Here is a 22706-nt window from a genome sequence, read left to right on the forward strand (position 1 = left end):
GACGTGGCACTTGGTGCCATGGTCTAGTAGTCATGAGGTGTTGGGTGACAGGTTGGACTTGATCTTTGGGGTCTTTTCCAACCTTATTGATTCTATGATTCTATTCTATGATAAAAATTTCAAATTGCAACACCTTTTTTCATCCACAAGAGCATTAGGACTTGAGCATAGCAGAAATCTTGAACCATAGAATACATAGAATAAACCAGGTTGGAAGAGACCTTCAACATCATCGCATCCAAACCCTCAACCAATCCAACCCACCTAAACAACTAACCCATGGCACCAAGCACCCCATCAAGTCTTCTCCTGAACACCTCCAATGATGGTGACTCCACCACCTCCCCAGGCAGCCCATTCCAATGGGCAATCACTCTCTCTGTATAGAACTTCTTCCTAACATCCAACCTAAACCTCCCCTGGCACAGGCTGAGACTGTGTCCTCTTGTTCTGATGCTGGTTGCCTGGGAGGAGAGACCATCATCCATCTGTCTACAACCTCCCTTCAGGTAGTTGTAGAGAGTAATAAGGTCACCCCTGAGTCTCCTCTTCTCCAGGCTAAGCAACCCCAGCTCCCTCAGCCTCTCCTCACAGGGCTGTGTTCCAAACCCCTCACTAACTTTGTTGCTCTTCTCTGGACTCGTTCCAGCAAGTCAACATCCTTCCTAAACTGAGGGGCCCAGAACTGGACACAGTACTCGAGGTGTGGCCTAACCAGTGCAGTGTACAGGGGCAGAATGACCTCCCTGCTCCTGCTGGCCACACTGTTCCTGATATAGGCCAGGATGCCATTGGTCCTCTTGGCTGCCTGGGCACACTGCAGGCTCATGTTCAGCCTACCATCGACCAGTACCCCCAGGTCCCTCTCTGCCTGGCTGCTCTCCAGCCACTCTGACCCCAGCCTGTAGCTCTGTATGGGGTTGTTGTGGCCAATGTGCAGAACCCGGCACTTGGATGTGTTCAATCTCATGCCGTTGGACTCTGCCCATCTGCCCAGCCTGTCGAGGTCCCTCTGCAGAGCCTCTCTACCCTCCAGCAGATCAACTCCTGCCCCCAGCTTGGTGTCGTCAGCAAATTTACTGATGATGGACTCGATGCCCTCATCCGGATCATCAGTGAAGATGTTAAAGAGCATGGGGCCCAGCACTGATCCCTGGGGCACACCACTGGTGCCTGGCTGCCAGCTGGATGTGGCACCATTCACTACCACTCTCTGGGCTCGGCCCTCCAGCCAGTTCCTAACCCATCGCAGTGTGCTCCCATCCAAGCCATGGGCTGACAGCTTGGCCAGGAGTTTGCTATGGGGAACGGTGTCAAAGGCCTTGCTGAGGTCCAGGCAGACTTCATCGACAGGCCTCCCCACCATATACTACTTTGACAAATATCAAATATAAAATTTTTATTCATAATTCCTGATAGTAAAAAATTTCAAATATATATTTGGCATTTGCATCTGATGTTAATGTTAAACCAAGTATTCTTAAAAATGAAATCTATATCCTTACTGAAATATCTGATTCAGCTAATTGAAGAAGAGCTACACTGCTGTTCACTTGCTAACCCAGTGATTTCATTTTGATACTTTACAGGAAATTAAGCATGACAGAATATGCTCTAAGTACAAAAATGGCTAGAAAGAATAAGTTTGTAAACTATTTTTCAGTGGTTATACTTTAGATTCCTCACTGAAGCATCACCTAATATTTACTATTCTTTATTTTTACAGGACGTTAATGAAGACCCTGGAGAAGATGTTGCCCTCCTTTCTGTTAGTTTTGAGGATGCAGAAGCTACTCAGGTTTTTCCTAAGCTGTACCTCTCCCCTCGTATTGAACAGTGAGTGGGAGTTATTTTCTGGAGTATTCTTTCTACTTCAGCTCAAAGTTTTCAACATTTTTCTGATACATGTGGGAGCTCTTGGCTAGGTGATAACGTGTAATTGCTTTTAATTGCTTGAAGTCATAGCAATTACTGCAAGTATGCATGTGATGGAGCAATGACAGGTTTTCTTTCTGCTAGTTCTCTATCTATGGATGGACCTCATGGATGAAGAAAAGTCATCCCTGGGTACCTGTGACATTCTTGTTACATCATGTATGAAAACTGTGTGGCAGTTTCCTGTGGCATATATTTGAGTGCATAGTGATAACTTATTGGGGGGGGAGGGGAGGTGTTAAAGTGCTGTTGTGGAAGATAGAGTGCTTTATTAACTTTGAAAGCTACTTTTTTAAGGAGAGTATCTGAATATTTAAATTTAAGATTGTTGAACCTTACCTTAAGGCAGGATTGTGGCCTTACGAGTTGGAAAACAGATTTGCAAAGAAACAATCCTCTCCTAAATTGGAGGGGTGAGGATTAGAAATCAGCCTGCTTTGACTGAATTTATCTTCTTCCATTTCTGGAATTAAGAATGTATGAATAGAATAGAATTGGAATGGAATGGTATGGAATGGAATGGAATGGAATGGAATAGACCAGGTTGGAAGAGACCTTCAAGATCATCATGTTCAACCTGTTAGCCACCACCACCTAGTCAACTAAACCATGCAACCAAGCACCCTATCAAGTCTCCTCCTGAACACCTCCAGTGATGGTGACTCCACCACCTCCCAGGGCAGCCCATTCCAATGGGCAATCACTCTCTCTGTGTAGAACTTCCTCCTAACCTCCAGCCTATACCTCCCCTGGTGCAGCTTGAGATTGTGTCCTCTTGTTCTGGTGCTGGTTGCCTGAGAGAAGAGACCAACCCCCACCTGTCTACAACCTCCCTTAAGGTAGTTACAGAGAGCAATAAGGTCACCCCTGAGTCTCCTTCTCTCCAGGCTAAGCAAGCCCATCTCCCTTCTCTTCAGTATCCCAGTCTTGTAATTTTTACTGTCAAAAAGTGCCTACATCAGACTGTTCAGGTAAACAACAGTCAAACTGGTCTAGCATTGTTTCAGTGATGCTTTTTTTCTGGTCATACTGCAGTGACTTTTCCCAGAACTGGTGATGACACTTCTGGGTAGAGGAGGAAAGATGGGAAATATTGAGGAGAAAAGATGGGAAATACTGACTACCACAGTTTCCTAATAACTCAGTGATAAGTTTGTGTGAGTGAAGCAGCATGATATCTTGCCATTTTGCTTAGCACGGCCTTGGTCTGGATAAACTGTTGCATGCAATCTTAAAATCAGAAAGATTGATTCAATTTAGATAAAAGCACAAGACTTCCCAGCTATTTTATTCAGGAAAATGAAGGTTACACATGCACATGCAAACATGCACACAAAATGTTTAGCAGCTGTACATTTTCACATTTTTTAATCAATTCATTGTGTTTTGTCGATATTGAGAGAATAATTGTAATCAAACTTACGATTGTCCTCCCGTGTTCCAAAGGAGTCTTGTTCTCAGCCATTATTAAAAGCAGATGGGTTGTCACTAGTTTCCATTGTGTTTTCAGCTCCAGTCACATACTGATTCTTAAGTAATTCAGGCAACCCAGGTATGTCTGTCTAAATGACCAATGTACTGATGAATGCATTGCTTATTTTCCCACTTGCAGTAGTATCTTTAGGAAGGTGTTAACTTTCGGCGGCGGAGATGATTGGAATCTATGCGGCTGACCAATATGATCGGGTATTGATCCTTTATTGTTCCAGTATTGCAGGCCTATGGCGCAGGCCTAAGGTGAGAGTATAGCACAGTAAAATAAAGCATGGAAGGAGAAGGGATAGGACAGGCAGAAGTGCCTAGCAAGAGAATTGCTACAACTTACATAAACTCGGAGTGCCTTGTTGGCATGGACTCATTGGTTCCCTATGAGTGACCACACATCACACTATTATAGATTATTGGTCCAACTACTGATGACACACAAGGTTTGTTGATGCAGGTGCATGTCCTGTTGTCCTAAGATAACTCGCTGTGTTTGTAGCTGCCAGGGTCTTGTTTTAGTTACAGAGCTGCAAGACAGCACTGTTTGGTACACTGCTAGCTGGCTCTGCACTTGTGCTGAGCATGGCCTACCACCATGTCAGGCTCTAGGCCTGCACTGCCAGATTGCTCACACTGCTCGTCGCTGGCATTGCCACGGTTAACCTTTTGGTATCAAGCAGAATGCCAATACAAAGGAACACTTTGTCTTCCCAGAAGAATTGCATTTTATGTAAGTGCCCTTAAGAGTATCTTATTTTAGATGAGTGATAACAGAAGTAGTGTTAGTACATATCTGACATGTCTGACCTATTTATGGCTTTGTCATTTATAGCTTATGTAGTCATGTTAAAATCAAGACAATAAACCCTGGAGTTCCAAACCACATCTTATCACATTATCACAGTATCAGAGGCTCTTCTCACAGGATAGTAAGGGTTGGAAGGGACCTCTGGAGATCATCTCCAACCCAAAGCAGGACCAGATCTAGCTCAAATGTCCTTGTACATTTATAAAGAAAGATGTTGAGTTGCTGGAATGTGTCCAGAGAAGGGCAACAAAGCTGGGGAGGGGTTTGGAGCACAAGCCCTATGAGGAGAGGCTGAGGGAGCTGGGGTTGCTTAGCCTGGAGAAGAGGAGGCTCAGGGGAGACATTATTGCTGTCTACAACTACCTGAAGGGAGGTTGTAGGCAGGTGGGGCTGGTCTCTTCTCCTTGAGACACAGTCTCAAGCTGTGCCAGGGGAGGTTTAGGCTGGATGTTAGGACGAAGTTCTTCATAGAAAGAGTGATTGGCCATTGGAATGTGCTCTACCATTAGAGGTGGTGGAGTCACCATCCCTGGAGGTGTTTAGGAAGAGACTGGATGGGGTGCTTGGTGCCAGGGTTTAGTTGATTAGATGGTGTTGGGTGATAGGTTGGACTTGATGATCTCAAAGGTCTTTTCTAACCTGGTTAATTCTATTCTATTCTATTCTATTCTATTCTATTCTATTCTATTCTATATTCCATTTGTAACGTAGTTGTGATGGCATCTTCATGTGAGTTTCTGCACCTTCCTTTATTCTGCTGGCTACTTTCTATGTGCCATGTACAGGTATATTTTCAATTTTTGTTTGGTTGTGCTTCAGTAACAAAGACATAGGTGTGTCTTGTTCGTTACCAAAACCAATCTCTGCTCTTTTTAGCAGGGGCTGACAATCTAGATATTTAACTTTCCAGTGTTTGGAAACTGAAGCAAAAATGTGTACTACTTTATACTTTTTGCCAAAAGTACAAAATGCCTCAAGAAGCCCTGAGGATTAGTTTAATGACTTGAGGCCATGGCATGTTATATTTGAATTGTGTTCTGCTTATAAAAGTTCTTTCCTGCTGCTAACAGTAATTGCATCTACAAAAGCCATGTAAGCAAATTACTTCTTTTTTTTATGCAGCAGATTTTGAGATGGAGTAAGCAGTACTTCACAGTTCCCAAGTAGTCAACAAAACCAGGGAAAAAATACCAACTTTCCATAATTATTTTGTTAATACTAAACTCTGTTCACCTTAGGAAGAACAAGCAAACAGTGATACAGTTTTCCTGATGTATACAAAACGTTTTGAGATAGAAATGTTTTGGCCTTGTAGGGAAATACAAACAAAGGGCCTGTTTGTGTAGCGCGAGTTGTCTCCTGCGTTCCCAAGAGGTTTCATTGCTTTTGTGCTCTGCCATATAAACATCCATTCTCACATTGCATTTTCTAAAAATGACACATGCCCACAGATCTTGTCAGCGAATTTGAGCCCTAGCAGTATGAATATAGTGGTTTTGCTTTGAAGGGTTATTGTAAAGTACATTTGCTCTATTTTTAGATGGATCAGAAGCATAATACTAGTAAGACTTGGACTGCTCTGTCATAGACTCTGAAGGAGAGATTTGCAAAACAAGGGAAATGTCCACTTTATATGGTTTGGGGCTAAGATATCAGTTGACTTGAAAAACCTCACAGAACACAGGGTAAAAATGCAATATAGAAGTAGTGTGGCTCATTGGATACAATATTGTTGGGCCCTTGTCTTGCCTGGCTGCAAGAGTGTCAAGTCTAGTTCTTAGAGCAGAGAAAAAATCAAACCCACACTTAAGGATAGAAAGCATTTGTGCTAGAGTAGAGTAGAGTAGAGTAGAGTAGAGTGGAATGGAATGGAATGGAATGGAATGGAATGGAATGGAATGGAATGGAATGGAATGGAATGGAATAGAATAGAATTAACCAGGTTGGAAAAGAGCCTTGAGATCATCGAGTCCAACCTATCATCCAACACCATCTAATAAGTCAACCATGGCACCAAGCAAATTAATTTATAGTTAATTTATCAAAATCTCAGCAGTGATTATTCATAACTATACCTGGTTTAGTTATTTAACCTAGCTAATCTAATAACAGTCCTATAAATACTAATTGTTCAAAACACATCAACAAACAATTTCTACTTAATCTTTCCTTAATTTGAAATCAGTCACTTAAACCTTTAATTTTATAACTTGAAGAATTATTCCTTATTGCAGTGCATCAGTGGGCAGATAGATGCCAATAACAGGTGCTTTTGATGAGTTCAAAAATTAGATTGAGTTAAAATTACACACAAGGTATTTATGATATCTGCCTTTGTAACTGTAGTATCATAAAAGCAAATTTCTGCACACTTCTGGAGGAAGTGGTAAGCTGGGAAACCCCACAGACTGACCACCCAGCTTGTGAGGGTGGTGCTTGTCAGCATCTGTGTTTGTGTGTCCCTGGCTCATCCTGCTTAATTCCCACCTCGGGGTTTAGGAATGGCCCTGGTTGCTCTTCATCCCCTGCCATGGGGTGCTGTGCTTTGGGGAGAGGGTCAATGAGCTGAGTAGTGTCAGTACCTGAGGCCCCACACTTGCACATACACCTGACCTGCTGCTGCTGGGTAGGCTCAGACATATTCTGAAGTTGCTTTTTCACTCTTCTGCTCTTCATTCTTCTTCACTCTTCCACTCTTTTTCACTCTTTCAGCTCTTCTGAGTGGCTGCTGGGATACTTACCCTTTATGTCTCTGTTGCATTTCCATGAGTTACTCACATCTCTAAACCCATTAGAAGAAAGCATCTTGCTTGCTCAATATTATCTTTTTTTTTTGTGTGAAAGTGCACTAGGTAATCATATGAAAGGGAATTTTTTAACAAAAATGTCCATTATGTCTTTGGTTTCTGTTTATTAAAAGACACTGGACTCCCAGGAGTCAGTCTGAGATCAAACCACTAATTTCTGTATTAATGCTATAAATGTGTGTCAGGATGCTACACATGAATGTGGATCAAAAGTCTCTTGGTTTACAGTTCAAGGAAAAAAATATATAAGGATAGAAGCACTGTTGCTCGGTGAATGTTGTGTTCCCTGGATTCACAGAAATAATCCCGTAATAAACACTGCTGTCCTGGAGGGCTTTTGTCTAATAAATACAGAGACGTGAGTATGCTGAGGAAACCAGCTGTCAGTAGAACTTGTTTTGCTTAAATGGATCAGGCTCCATGCTTTGGGAACAGAAATGGTCATTTTTTACTGGTCTGGGAGCTTTGCCAGAGGGTTCTTCGTGACTGAGGGTGGTATGCAGAGTTCGGTGACTGCATTTAACCTTCTTATATGGGCAGGGGAGAATAACAAGAACCTGGTCTGAACTCTGAGGCTTTGAATGTTTCTATGTGTTTTTCGCTGATGGAAAAGAAAACAGAAGAGAAAATTAAGTGGGTGTATTTTCTTTAAAGTGGTTCCTATCTTTTACCTGTCCTTTCTGCTGGAGTTGTGAGAGGAGTACCATAGAATATTACTCATTTACTGCCAGGTACTGCTTCTCACTGCATTTGAGATACAGGGGTGCTGTGAAGGGCTTTACCTTTAAAGCTGGCATGCCATAGTGCTGAGTACACATCACTGATTGAAACCTGCTGTTTCAGAACTATTATGAATACAGTCTCTAAATGAGTGGTCACGTTTAGGCCTTTTAACATGTCTGGCTTTGTAGTAGATAGCAGTAAAAGGGTCTTAGGTTTGGCTTATTAAAATGTGCTTGGTAATGCAAGTTGACGATTCCAGTAGATTTGTAGACAGCCAAGACAGTCCATGACTTCTTCAAATCTCAGAGCGTTTTGCAGACATGGGAAGCAGGGATGACTCTTGCTTTGCAGGGCTTTCTCTTGTGTTAAGCTTAGATTGGCCATGCCTCTACACTATGCCTGGCCAGTGAGTGATACCGTGAGTACTGTACATTGCCATGTCCCCATCATGCAAATATTCTGAAACTGTAGCCAGAACTATAATCTGATTTCCAGTCTAGCTGTGCTTTGCGGCTCTTCCTGTGTCCTGAAAACCATCTGGTTTGCTACAGTAACCTTTTGATGGTCTCTTGACAGCTTCAGAAGAGATGAGGATAGAGTGCGACTGGCAGTCAAAACAGTTTGACTTCTCTTTCTATCCCCAGTTTTCACCTGTACCAGCTGTTCCTTTTTTCTGAAGTTAATACAGTGAGAATAGTTGTGAGATTGTGTCCATCATCTAAATGATGCTTGAATCACAAAGTGTTGGGGATTGGAAGGGAAAGATTATATAGTCCAACCCTCCTGCCAAAGCAGGGTTGCCTCGGGCTGGCCATACAGGAATGAATCCATCCAGGTTTTAAAAGTCTCCAGAGGAGTAGATTCCACAACCTCTCTGGGTAGCCTGTTCCAGTGCTCTGTCACCTGCACCATAAAGAAGACTCTCCTCATATTGAGGTGGAACCTCCTGTGTTCCAGCTTCTACCTGTTATTCCTGGTCCTCTCACTGGGCCCTGCCAAAAAGAGACTGCCACCTTCATCTTGACTCCCGCCCCTCAGATATTTATGGATGTTGATATGATCCCCTCTCAGCATTCTCTTCTCTAGATACTTTAATGCTGTCTTAAAATGTTTCAACTAGTGAGATTTGTAAGATGGTTTTCTTTTGAGTTGAGAGCAATTAGACCTCATCACTGAGGTGTGAAACACTCCAGGCACTTCAGTGGGACTGATTTTGTTGCTAGGTAATGAGGTACCAGTTTCTCTGCGCAGCAGATGAGGGGCAGTTTCTGGTCAGAGGTTCTCTTTGTAGCAATCTAGAGCTCAGCCTTGCCTCCAGTGTCCAAGAAAGGTACAAAAGAGTGGAAGGTTGAGAAGAGTTTGTGTCTTCCTGGATGTTTTATCAGATTAATAAGGGGTGACCTTATTGCTCTCTACAACTACCTGAAGGGGGGTTGTAGTGAGGCGGAGGTTGGTCTCTTCTCCCAGGCAACCAGTACCAGAACAAGAGGACACGGTCTCAGGCTGCATCAGGGGAGGTTTAGGCTGGAGGTTAGGAGGAAGTTTTACACCGAGAGAGTGATTGCCCACTGGAATGGGCTGCCCAGGGAGGTGGTGGGGTCGCCGTTGCTGGGGGTGTTCAGGGCGAGGCTTGACAGGATGCTTGGTTGTATGGTTTAGTTGATTAGGCGGTGTTGGATGATAGGTTGGACATGATGATCTTGAAGGTCTCTTCCAACCTGGTTAATTCTATTCTATTCTATTCTATTCTATTCTATTCTATTCTATTCTATTCTATTCTATTTCTCTCAGAGTGTCAGCCTGTATGGTAAGGTTCTGTAACCTAATGGTGGAGGAAGCATTGTTGTATGATATATCAGGCACTTTACCCCTTAACAGATTTTCTTGTATAATAGAAAACTATGTATATAAAATGGAATTAATAAGAATTTACAAAAGAAAAGAGAAACATGCTTCAAGACACCCCTCTCCTGCTGCCTTCCTTTACATACTTCTGACTAGAGCAGAATGATACACAGAAATTTCAGTAGTTCTGAGCACATTTGTTTTCTGTCTTTCAGCTGTGTTGCATTTCTTCATTTGTGTACATGTAGTTCATTTCAGGCTGCCCTGATTAAATGGGCTATTCTGTTTCCTATTATGTGGTCATAAGCTGTGAGTATACCATGCTTCATTGTAATCATCTGTGTTTCAACACAGGCACCTCTGAGTACTGCTGTAAAGCTGCACTCTTCTGAAATAAACCTCCTCAGCGTTTTTACTGTGGTATCACTGCTTCTAGGTGTGTTTACCCTCCTACAAAGAATGATAATGAAGGAAAAAGGAAGCAAAGTAATTTTTCTTTAGGACGTCAGGCAGTATTATTCATAAAGCTGTCCTTGGTTTTTTACTGTTGCCTGTGTGTGTAAACTTGTGTTTTGTACAGTGAGATTGTCAGAACCACTATTAATTAGTCAAAACTAATTTTGGCAATGATACTGGAAATTTCATCTCAGTGACTTACTGGGCCGATATTTATCACTTGTGAAATTTTCCCTGTATTTGCAATAAGGGAGTTCTGGTATTATTTGTTTTCTTAGATTGTGTTTACTCTGCTACCAAATTAATTTTGGCTTTCAAAAAAAAAGGTCTTAGGGGTTGTTTGATGCATCAAATAGGTTTTGGCTTTTCTGTTGCCTATGGTTGCTCTTTTGGTCTGGGGGAAGGGGTGTTGGACGGTATTTTTATTGCCTGTCTGACTTCCCTAGTGAAATAATGAGGTGTGTTTCTCAGATGCTTCCCAAGGCATTAGAAGAATTAATAAGAATCTTTGGTTTGTTTTATTTGTTTTTTAATGTATGACTTTTTGTTTTAAAGGACTGTATGGGCCAACTGTAGGGTCAACCCCTTGAAATGTTTTCCATAAAATTAGTTTAGGCTGACTAGGGTAATGTGAAGCAAGTGTCATCTGCAAGTGTCTGGTAACTGAGGTTAAATGTTAACCTAAGAAAATCCTGCCTAGATGCTTCTTGAAAATGTAATGAAAAACAATGCAATGAAATGTAATGAAAAACAACAACCCCTATGAGGAGAGGCGGAAGAGGAGGCTCAGGGGAGACCTTATTGCTGTCTACGACTGCCCAAAGGGAGGTTGTAGCCAGTTGGGGGTTGGTCTCTTCTCCCAGGCAACCAGCACCAGAACAAGAGGACACAGTCTCAAGCTGCACCAGGGGAGGTATAGGCTGGAGGTTAAGAGGAAGTTCTACACAGAGAGAGTGATTGGCCATTGGAATGGGCTGCCCAAGGAGGTGGTAGTCACCATCATTGGAGGTGTTTAGGAAGACTGGATGAGGCACTTGGTGCCATGGTTTAGTTGATTAGATGGTGTTGGGTGATAGGTTGGACTTGATGATCTCGAAGTTCTTTTCCAACCTTATTTATTCTATTCTATTCTATTCTGTTCTGTTCTATTCTATTCTATTCTGTTCTGTTCTGTTCTATTCTGTTCTATTCTATTCTATTCTATTCTGTTCTGTTCTGTTCTGTTCTAAGAAACAAATCAGATTCTACCTGAATTGTAAAATTTGTATGTATGGAAGCGGATCTTGGATTTTGTCTAGGACTAAGTAATTGTGGTTTGATGGATGGTGTGCTGTTGTTAAGTACTGCTGTAAAAGATAGCAACAACTAAATACAGAGTTGCTGGGAAATCATAACTGAAGCAGTAGCTTCTCTGTTGTTAAACATGCTTAATTCCACGGACTGTCTCTCAGGAATGAAATGGCTCTTGCAGAAGAGAAGTGTTTCAAAGTCTGAGACTTCTGCCACTTTTTCCTGAAACATAATCACGTCATGGAGGGCTTGTCTTTAAGTTCATAGCTGAGCTTTAGCTGGGTCCATTCTGAGTATTAATTACCAAAACTGACAAATATTAATTACAGTGAGCTAATCAGAGTTTTTCTTGGCAGCAGATGCAATGAGTATAGAAAGATACAGTTACTCAGCAGTTATGAAAACTCAAACTTCCTGGAGTACACTTTGAACCCACTGTTGTTGCTGCGTGGGTATTTTTCCTAGTTCTTGGTGGAAGTCCAAACCCACCACTACAGAACATGGTATCACCTTTTAAGTGCACTTTACTGAAGCTGATTTATGTGTATTTTGAATATGTGACTTGCTTTCTGAATGTAGTGGCTAAATCATTTGCTTTCAGAGAGCTTCAGAGAAGAGAAGCCTCCCAGGAGACCTTAGAGCAGTCTACCAGTTCCTGTAACGGGATCTACAAGAATGCTGGGGAGGACGTGTAGCACTAGGATGAGGGGCAATGTTTTCAGCTAAGGAAGGGTAGATTTAAATTGGCTGTTAGGAAGAAGGTCTTTACTGTGAGGTTGTGGAACACTGGAAGTGGTTGCCCAGGAAGACAGTGGAGGCCCCTTCCCTGGAGACATTCAAAGTCAGGCTTGATGGGGCTCTGAGCAACCTGATGTAGTTGGGGGTGTCCTTGATTACTGCAGGGGCTTTGGACTAGATATTTAAAGGTCCTTACAAGCCAGTGCATTCTATGACTTCATGAACTTCTCTCTAATTGTGATCTGTATGTCTTCAGGGTTTTTCTATTTTACTATTTAAAGCAGATAACCAAAAGTCAGTTACTGTTTAATACTTGCTTCCATATGGTCATGTTCAATGGATGCAGATCTCTGACCACTTGGAAGAGTTAAAGGTTTTCAGGGGAGAACTCTAAAAAATGTGCAAGGCACAGTCAAGTTCTGCGTGAAGGACCTCAGTTTTAACTGCCGCTGTTGTCTTCTCCCACCCGCCCCAACTGCAGAGAGCTGGCAGTGTCCACTGAGAGCTGTGTTCCTGTTGCTGAATTTTTGGCAGGGAATGCGGCAGCATGGAGAGTGTGGTTGTGGAGAATGGCAGAGGAGCACTACATGGAATGCAGTGGGCAGGAGGGAGACTGTAAGTGGAGGGATTTTGGCCCTGTTGTCTCTGTGATCAAAAGAAAGGACCAAAATGTGTCCTTCACAATGAACAGAAGGATTCATTCTCCTGCCAACCTGCCTTTTTCCTGTGAGCTTCCCAAGCTTACAGTCATACTAGGCACCACCTCTCATTTTGCTTTGCTTTCTGCCTCCCTCTTCCCTGCCAACGATTAGTGTCATTTTAAACTTAAACCCTTCTTTAAAGGAGCTTTAATACCTCCTGACTTAAGCGGTTTAGGAAGGCACCATTTCCCCAAAATAAGTTGTGGCTGACTTTTGCAATATGACTGCTGGGTTTCTGGGGGGTTCCTTTTCACTGATTGTTGTCAAGATGTGATTCACTGTATTATTCATTTAGTTTAAGGCATATGAGGCAGTCACAGTCTGTCCTGCTACTTAAGTACGTGAGCTTCTCTGCTCACGTGAATGTTAGCTGAAACTCAGTTTTCTTTCAGCTCTTGCAGACTGAACCTACCTGGAGAATATGTATAAAAGACATATTCCCAAATGTGAGAATTTGTGTTGAATAATCTTTTCCTAGATAGCAGATTCCCCTTCAGAAATACTGAGAAGTTCTTTTCTAGGAGCTTTCCTCTGGAGAATCTCCTTAAGTCGAAAGGGTTTGTTAAACTGTAAACTCAGCACAGGCATCTCATACCCCTGCTGGACAAGGGGGCATGGGGGGGAAGTGAAACAGAACAAGTCAGTTTCCCAGGGGAGAAAACACCCTCCAGGGAGGGCAAAAAAACATTTCACAAGCCCTCCCCCCCTGTTTTTTTTTCAGGATGGGTGTAGCCCACCACAATCCACCCCTCTGTTCCACTTCCACTCTCCTGTCACAGCCCCTTTATCCAATCTTGACATGTGGTATTCGAATCCTCGATGCAAGGCCCTTGTTATCCCGGCTCGCTCTCTCTCAGGGCAGTCTCTCTGGTGCTGGTCAATGTAGGTGGTGCTTGAACTGGGCAGGAATGTGCAGAAGAATCAGGAATCAGTCTGTCTTTGAAAGGGAGCAAAAAAATTTGGAACAGTATTCTAAGTAAAAATTATAAGAAGGAACACAGCTACTTATCTTGTAACTAGATTAACCTTCAGCTTTCTTCAAATGAAAATGCAGGTTGTAGGCATCTTAGAAAAGTCATTCTTTAAATGGAATGGACTTGCTGTATTCTGTAGGTGTCCTTTTCAGAAAACATATAAGTTGATCTTTGTAGAAAGCAGAAACAGTCCAAACCATAATTGTCCAGAGAAGGGCTTCATTTGAGTTCTGTATGTTTTGCATCTTTTGTTCCTTTACAGACAGTACTTCTTGAGGACTGGCAGGACCTCATTAATCTGCAGCCTGGAAGAAGTGTACATATCCAAGGAGTTGCATACTACTTCTATATTTATAGAGGTTTTTTTTTTCCCTGATCAAGTAGAAATTTTGTACCTGTAGTCCTCTTCTGTACTTCAAATTAGAATAGAATAGAATAGAATAGAATAGAATAGAATAGAATAGAATAGAATAGGACCTTCGAGATCATCATGTCCAACCTATCATCCAACACCATCTAATCAACTAAACCATGGCACCGAACACCCCATCCAGTCTCCTCCTAAACGCCTCCAGTGATGGTGACTCCACCACCTCACCAGGCAGCCCATTCCAGTGAGCAATCTCTCTCTCTCTCTCTGAAGAATTTCTTCCTAACATCCAGTCTAAACCTCCCCTGGCACAGCTTGAGACTGTGTCTTCCTGTTCTGGTGCTGGTTGCCTGGGAGAAGAGACCAGCCCCCGCCTGTCTACACCCTCCCTTCGGGTAGTTGTAGAGAGCAACAAGGTCTCCCCTGAGCCTCCCCTTCTCCAAGCTAAACCTCTCCTCATAGGGCTTGTGCTCCAAACCCCTCACCAGCTTTGTTGCTCTTCTCTGGACACGTTCCAGCATTGCTTTCTGCTCTCTTTCACTGCAAATTAGTGAATAATTCTGCTGTTTTCAACAGCCTCTTGAGGTTTGCACCCTTGTCAGATTCAAAACTGGTGTCAGGAGAGGACCTGGATGTTCATCATCCCACTTTCCATCCTTATTTTCATTGGAAGAACCCCTAAGCCCTTGGGAAGGGAGGACCTTGTGTGCTCCACCAGGTCTTTGATCTGTATAATTAAAACCAAAACTTTGGTGTGCACTGTGAGACACACCTGCCTTGTATGGCTTTTGGTTTTTTGGGGTTGCAAAATTTTGGGGGGGGGCGAAGCAGCCATTGATATGTGAAGCTAAGAAAATTTGAAAATGCTTATTTAAAACATTTATCAAACATGGTGTGGAATTAGCAGTGTTTTGAAATTCTTTTCATTGACATGGGTTTATAAACCATGCCTGGCTTCCATGATTTCTCCAAATGGTGTAGGCAATGTGTTAATGGGGGGGGGAAATCAGGGTGTTTTAATGTATGGTTTGGAAAACATACAAGTGTGTTGACAAAGAATATGATAGACTTCAAATCATAGCTCTCATGTGTGATATGTGCATGCAGCATGTGTCAGATATCCCACAGAGGAAAACCAGTTACATTTGGCAAGAGCTGATCATTTAGAATTTGAAAACACAGATAATTTTTGCTGCTGGGTTTTAAAACTAAATTCTTAAAGCTGATTTCTGGTCAGGGACCACTGAAAATATATGAGGAGGAAATTTCAGGTCTTTAATAATTCCAGTGGACAAAACTGTTAGTACCAAAGCTGCAGACAGCACAGTGCAGTGGAAAAACCTGTACAAATAGAGCGAAACAATTCTGCTTGCAGATATTTGCTGCTGAAGCAAATGGAAGGACTGTGCTCTTCTGTGTTGTTTAGTGATGTCAAGCACTACTCGCTGGAGGCAGCTGTGCTCCTGCAATGCTTTCCTGACCTTAAATAGCCTATATGCTGGGTAATGCAAGCACTCAAATATAAATACAGGGCACATAAGGACAGATGGAGACTAAAAGAGCCATCTAGGCCCCTTCTCTCCCCTGAATTAGTCAGTGTCTTCCTCAGTGTTCTTCTCTTCTGGTACTTGTCCAAGGTATTTACAAAACCGTTTAGACTAATTGTTCCCTTGTGTTGCCACGGTACTGTTTATTCCATATGTTAAGTACTACGTGCAAAGGAATTCTGCTTTTCGGCCTGCTAGCTACTTGTTTTCCTTTTCCTTTCTCTGTGTTTGCCTTTGATAGCAACCCAAACAGCTGTGCAATCTCTGTCTGTCCTGGGCGGTTGTGAGTACATAGCAGCAGCCTGCTGCTCTTCTCTAGTCCTCCTTTTAGGGCAAGTAGGATTTTCTGGGACGTTTTATGGAGGCAGTTCCTTCAGGTCGTGGTTTTGGTCAACTTCCCAAACCTTTTTTTGGTTGGTGGTTTTGCCTTTTTGTATTTGTTTGTGGGGCTTTTTGTTTGCTTGTTTGTTTTGTTTTGGTGAGGGGGTTTTGTTTGTTTCTTGGTGGGTGGTTTTTTGTTTGGTTTGGGTTTATGGGGTGGGGTTTTTTTGGGGGGGGAGGCTGGGTTAGTTTCCTTTTACTCCATGATGGTAAGATGGTTAGTTGTCATGTCTACATTGTTACATAGTGATCCATTAATTTGTTCCATTGTTCAAAAGATTGTGTGTGTTTCGTAGCTGTAATGAGGATTGTGTAACTCACTTCCTGCTACCTCAAATCCTGTTGTTTTCAGTTGCTGCTCTGGGTTTTCTTCACTTACCTAGCACTTAAGTCTTTCTTGCTGCCTTTTGTTTTGTTTTAATCCGTAAATTCCATCCTTGTTTTCTGTTTTGGCTGTTTGTTTTCAGCTCTCTGAAAACATGTTTCATTGTCAAGAAATAAACCAGTGTTTTCTTGCGTATCAGGTAGCAGGGTTTTTTCTTCAGCTGACATAGAAACTTCAAGGAGAGATGGCAAGATTCATGTACATCATGAGAAAGGAAGTTTTGTAGGCACTGTTTGATTATTAAAAATCTAACAGCCCTTTTAATTGTCAATACACAGAATCAGTGCTTGTCCAGAACACTCATTTAGTGTTGTCTGTGATTTCAGTGTGTTTGTTCTTTTCATCATAAAATATTTTAAGTGTTTTGTAACTCTTTGTTTGTTTATTCTATGTTTCTTTTTCACACTATTTCTCTTTACAGTTAGCTGCTTCCATAACTGCTGCCAGGTGCTGCACTTTGCTCACAACAACCCCATGCAGTGCTACAAGCTGGGGGCAGAGTGGCTGGAGAGCTGCCAAACAGAAAGGGACCTGAGGGTACTGATTGACAGCTGGCTGAACATGAGCCAGCAGTGTGCCCAGGTGGCCAAGAAGGCCAATGGCATCCTGGCCTGTATTAGGAATAGTGTGGCCAGCAGGAGCAGGGAAGTCCTTCTGCCCCTGTACTCAGCACTGGTTAGCCCACACCTTGAGTCCTGTGTCCTGATCTGGGCCCCTCAATTTAAGAAGGACATTTTGACTCTTGAATGTGTCCAGAGAAGGGCAACGAGGCTGGGGAGAGGCCTTGAGCACAGCCCTGTGAGGAGAGGCTGAGGGAGCTGGGGTTGCTTAGCCTGGAGAAGAGGAGGCTCAGGGGAGACCTTATTGGTCTCTACAACTACCTGAAGGGAGATTGTAGCCAGGTGGGGGTTGGTCTCTTCTCCCAGGCAACCAACACCAGAAGAAGAGGACACAGTCTCAAGCTGCACCAGGGGAAGTTTAGGCTGGAGGTGAAGAGAAAGTTCTTCACAGAGAGAGTTGTTGGCCATTGGAATGTGCTGCCCAGGGAGGTGGTGGAGTCACCATCCCTGGAGGTGTTCAAGAGGGGATTGGATGTTAGGGGCTGGAAGGGACCTCAAAAGATCATCTAATCCACCCCCCCTGCCAGAGGAGGATCAGACTGGAACACATCCAGGTGGGTTTTGAACATCTCCAGAGAGGGAGACTTCACAACCCAATTGTGCAGCCTGTTCCAGTGTTTCATCACCCTCACAGTGAAAATTTTTTTCCTCATGTTTACATGGAACTTCCTATGCCTCAACTTCCCCCCATTGCCCCTTGTCCTATCATTGGGCATCATGACAGTACAAAGGCCAATGAGGGGAAGTTATATATATAAGTTCCTTAACCTGTGATAGCTACAGTGGCTTCTTAGAAAATTCATTTGCCACAAATAAGAGGCATATTTCGCATCAGAGTTGTAGAGTTCTTTATTGGAAAGGAGCTCTGAGTCATCCAGCCCAGCTTCCTGCTTGACATGGGACTACTGCCAACACTAGCTCAGGTTTTGTGTAGTGGAGCCTTTGTCTGGCCACATCTTGATCGTTTCCCACAGTTGGGATCCTACAGCCTTCCTGAGGAACCAGTCTGCTTCTCTGCTACCTTCCTGATGGGAGGCGTTCCTCCAGAAGTCTGGTCTGAGCATCCCAAGTTTGCGCAATCCTTGAGATCATCGAGTCTTTGAGATTCAACAGTACAGGTTAGGGGCTGCCCTGCTGGAAAGCAGTTTCACAGAGAAAGACCTTGGAGTACTGGTGGATAGCAGGTTCTCCATGGAACAACAATGTGCCCTTGTGGCCAAGAGAGCCGATGATATCCTGGGATGCATCAAGAAGGGTGTGTCCAGCAGGTCTAGGGAAGTTGTTCCACCTCTCTACTCGGCCCTGGTTAGACCACATGTGCAATACTGTGTCCAGGTTGGAGCTCTCCAGTTCTAGAAAGCCAGAACTGCTGGAGAGAATCCAACAGAGAGCCATGAGTATGATTAGGGGACTTGAGCATCTCCCCTATGAAGAGAGACTGAGATCCCTGGGGCTGTTCAGCCTTGAGAAGAGAAGACTCATCTCATTAATGTGTATAAATATCTGAGGGGTGGGTGTCAAATGGATGAGGCCAAGGTCTTTTCAGTGGTGCACAGTGATATGTCAAGGTACAACGGGTTAAAACTTGGACATAGAAGATTTCACCTCAACATGAGGAGAAATTTCTTTACAGTGAGGGTGACAGAGCACTGGAACAGGCTGCCCAGGGAGGTTGTGGAGTCTCCTTCTCTGGAAACTTTCAAAACCCACCTGGATGCATTCCTGTGCAGACTACCCTCAGTGATCCTGCTTTGGCAGGGGGATTGGACTATATAATCTCTTGAGGTCCCTTCCAAGCTCTAATATACTGTGATACTGTGATCATAAATGTCCCTCTGTACTGAAGCTGTGCGAGTTTGTTGTACAATGGTGTTAGTGGTATGCCACTCACCATGGGTGGTGTGCAAACAAGGTACTCTTCTCTCCTGAGCTGCCATTCTTTCATTTCAACTTTGAAGCAATAACTGAAGCTATGTTAACACCATTACTTCTTCCATAAATTAGTCTTTTTTGGTCAGACACATCATGATTCTCCAGCAGTGTGGAAGGATGAAATCTTAAGCATCTATTGCTAGCTAAGGTTTACTCTGGCTAGAGGTTAAATTAAGTTCCCATCTCACAGTAAAGGGATGACTTGAGGAAGGAGGGGATGAATTTGCCTTGTTCTGACAAACATCACCAATGCATGGCCATTTGGGTGCAGCTGATACATGATGTAATTTAATTTAGAGCAGCGTAAGGCAGTATGGAGCCAAAAATAAAAGAATTTGAAGCAATGTTATGGGTGGTGGTATCCCAATAGAATAGAACAGAATAGAATTAACCAGGTTGGAAAAGACCTTTGGGGTCATCAAGTCCAACCCATCACCCAACACCATCTAATCAACTAAACCATGGCACCAAGTGCCTCATCCAGTTTCTTCCTAAACACCTCCAGGGATGGTGACTCCACCACCTCCCTGGGCAGCACATTCCAATGGCCAATCTCTCTTTCTGGGAAGAACTTCCTAACCTCCAGCCAAAACCTCCCTTGGTGTGGCTTGAGACTGTGTCCTCTTGTTCTGGTGCTGGTTGCCTGGGAGAAGAGACCAACCCCCACCTGGCTACAACCTCCGTTCAGGTAGTCGTAGACAGCAACGAGGTCTGCTCTGAGCCTCCTTTTTGCCACACCAAGGCACGTAATACAGAGAAATCACATTTACCTTGAACTGTTTACTGAAGACTTCTGGTCTGGCATTCCTACACAAATTAATCTGTGTTTTCCTTTCTTAAATTTCATATACTACATCAGAATGAAAAAAAAAGCAACAAACCCAAACCCCAACCCTCCTGAAATAGAACCATCAGTCACTAGCAGTGAATGATCTTGGCAATGCAACTGACGTTGCTGTGTACTTACAGCGCACAACTGAGCACCCTTCAAGTGCTAGAAAAAAAGGATAGATTTACCCCGGTTTTGTTTGTTACACTAATGCTGTGGAAGTCTAGCACTCTATTTTTGTTCCTCTACCAATCTGTTCAGCATAGTGTTTTTAATAGTTTAATGGTAGAGTCTATATGCAGCCGCCCATATTACATCAGACTGCAACTGGAATGTTGTTTCATTTTCACCAAGGCAACTCCCTGTGTTTTTTTGGTTAATTAATATCTAACAAAATCTTACAGCTGACTCCCTTTAAAGTCAGGAATGTAGGGGTGTTCAGGATTTATGGGCACACTATGCTGAGGCATTGTATAAGCAGTGTGTTCTATGCAACTGGCCTGTTAAAAATATGGTTTGGGGTGCTGGGTTTTGGGTTTTTTTCTCCTTCTCCTCCTCCTTCTCTTCTCCTCCTTCTTCTCTTCTCCTCCTTCTCTTCTCCTTCTCTTCTCCTCCTCCTTCTCTTCTCCTCCTCCTTCTCTTCTCCTTCTCCTTCTCTTCTCCTCCTCCTTCTCTTCCCCTTTTCCTCCTCCTTTCCTCCTCCTCCTCGCCCTCCTCCTCCTCCTCCTCCTCCTCCTCCTCCTCCTCCTCCTCCTCCTCCTCCTCCTCCTCTTCCTCCTCCTCTTCCTCCTCCTCTTCCTCCTCCTCCTCCTCCTCCTCCTTCTCTTCATGTCTGTATTTCCTTTTATTCTTCCTCAGTTATTCTGGACTGATGTGTTCGTACTGGATGCACATGGTCCTTTGATACCTGATGCCATTAAGTTATTTTCTTAAACAACAGAATTAAATGAAGAAGATTTAGGGAAAAGTCTTCTACAGCAATAGCCTCTCCCTGTTCTTTTGGGGCCTACAGGAGAACTTATATTTCTGAGGTGGTCAAATTGGCAACTGTGGCTCCTGTTTAAAATACAAACATTTTATTCTCCTGTTCTTTCGACAACATCCCTTAAAAGTTTCTGTTAAAATTATACCAACAGAGGGTTTTTTTGGTGGGTTTTTGTTAAATCTTTATATGTTTTGTCTGGGCTTGATTTTTAAATCATAGAATCAATAAGGTTGGAAAAGGCCTCAAAGATCATCAAGTCCAACCTATCACCCAACACCTCATGACTACTAAACCATGGCTCCAAGTGCCACATCCAATCCCTTTTTGAACACTTGCAGGGATGGTGGACTCCACCACCTCCCTGGGCAGCACATTCCAATGGCGATCAATTCTTTCTGTGAAGCACTTTCTCCTCACCTTGAGCCTAAACTTCACCTGCACAGCTTGAGACTGTGTCCTCTTGTTCTGGTGCTGGTTGCCTGGGAGAAGAGACCAACCCCCAGTGATGCAAGCAATACAGTATATACCATTTTCTTACTTCTGTTCCACTGTTAAAGTATTTTATTGGATTTTAATCTGAACATCTGTAACTTTTCCATAAGCTTTAATATGTTTATCTTGTTACCCTTCTGGGATAAGTTAGTACCAAATATTTTCAGGATGCATGAATGTATCCATGTGTGTCAGAAAGATTTGATTAGAAAACAGGAATCAAATAGACTCCCTTTGATAATCTCATTCTGTACCAGATAAGTGTTGCTAGGCTTAGAAATGTGGTCTTTCTTCTGTTGTCAAGTTTTGTACCTAAAATGTCTTCCCACTTAGCAATCCTCCTTAATCACTGCCCTGCCTTAACTCTATAGACTGTCTTGAGGCTATACTGGTTTAGGTGCACTGACATGTGATACAGGTTCCTCTGGCATCTCCACTATTGTCATTTGAGCAGTGTGTTATAAAGATGAATAAAAATCAGTATATGCAGCAGTTCATTTCTTTCCACTGTGAGAAAGATATAGTTCAGTATAATATTGAGCCTTGACCTCTGCCAGAATATCTCTGTGACATAGAGATAAATAGGTACTGCAGTTGGCAAGCTGGTTATAATTGCATGCTAAGGCAAGCAGAAAAACACTTTTCATAAACCTGTAAAAATACTGGATTCTATTTTAAGAACAAATAGTAGGTAAATACTGTTCCATCCAAAATCTGCCAATTACTGATTGTGTTTGTGTTCTTTTGAGTTTGGTTGGTTTGTGTTTTGTTTTTTTAAGTTCTTTTGTTGTAGGAGGACATCTTGGCAGAGCTTCACATGTGTGGTTAACTGCTTGCTGAGCCACAAGCAAATAATACTGTACAGTTAAGCATTTCTTCCTGCATCACCAATTTCTATTCTCTTGGGCAACAAGAGTTCAAATCTGGGCAAAGATGACAGGCATAAACCTGTCTGATTGGATTAATAACTTAGAAACTGTTGCTAGCCTCCATAGTAATCTTTTAAAGTTGATCTTGTGTTAAGTTTCACAACCCAGCAAATAGATAGATGAATAACTTTTGAATCCTAAAGGACAAAAGGAGAATCTGTTTCCAATTTTCAGACTTGGCAGATAGGAATTCTGCTAAAGGAGGTCAGAAGGGGTATGTGGAAGCCTGGTAGGCAATGATGATTCAGAGATAGCTCCCAGTATACTGACTGGGGGGAGTTTCTTCTTAAACACTTTATGGTTGTAGCTTGTGTGTCATTTTCAGTCTCCCAAGCTGCCTTTCCTTGGAAATAAGAAGCAATTAGTTTGAGGAACTGTATGTTTCTGGGCAGTGTGCTCATTCACACCTGGAACAGAACTGTGAAGTAGAATCAGTTTGCTTGTGAATTGAATATTATCATAAAGAAAAAAGTC

The 22706-nt window shown here is 42.9% G+C and overlaps 1 protein-coding gene across 1 annotated transcript in view; it reads left to right on the forward strand.

Moving 5' to 3' along the window:
- BABAM2 (BRISC and BRCA1 A complex member 2) overlaps positions 1-22706 on the forward strand; it is a 213924-nt gene that overhangs the window by 111678 nt on the left and 79540 nt on the right. Inside the window, exon 7 of the mRNA XM_054162432.1 lies at positions 1727-1836. Coding sequence (XP_054018407.1) covers positions 1727-1836 — 110 coding nt within the window. The remainder of the gene's footprint in view (positions 1-1726; positions 1837-22706) is intronic.

The sequence above is a fragment of the Dryobates pubescens genome, chromosome 6 (assembly GCF_014839835.1).
Source record: "Dryobates pubescens isolate bDryPub1 chromosome 6, bDryPub1.pri, whole genome shotgun sequence".
Lineage (NCBI taxonomy): Eukaryota > Metazoa > Chordata > Aves > Piciformes > Picidae > Dryobates > Dryobates pubescens.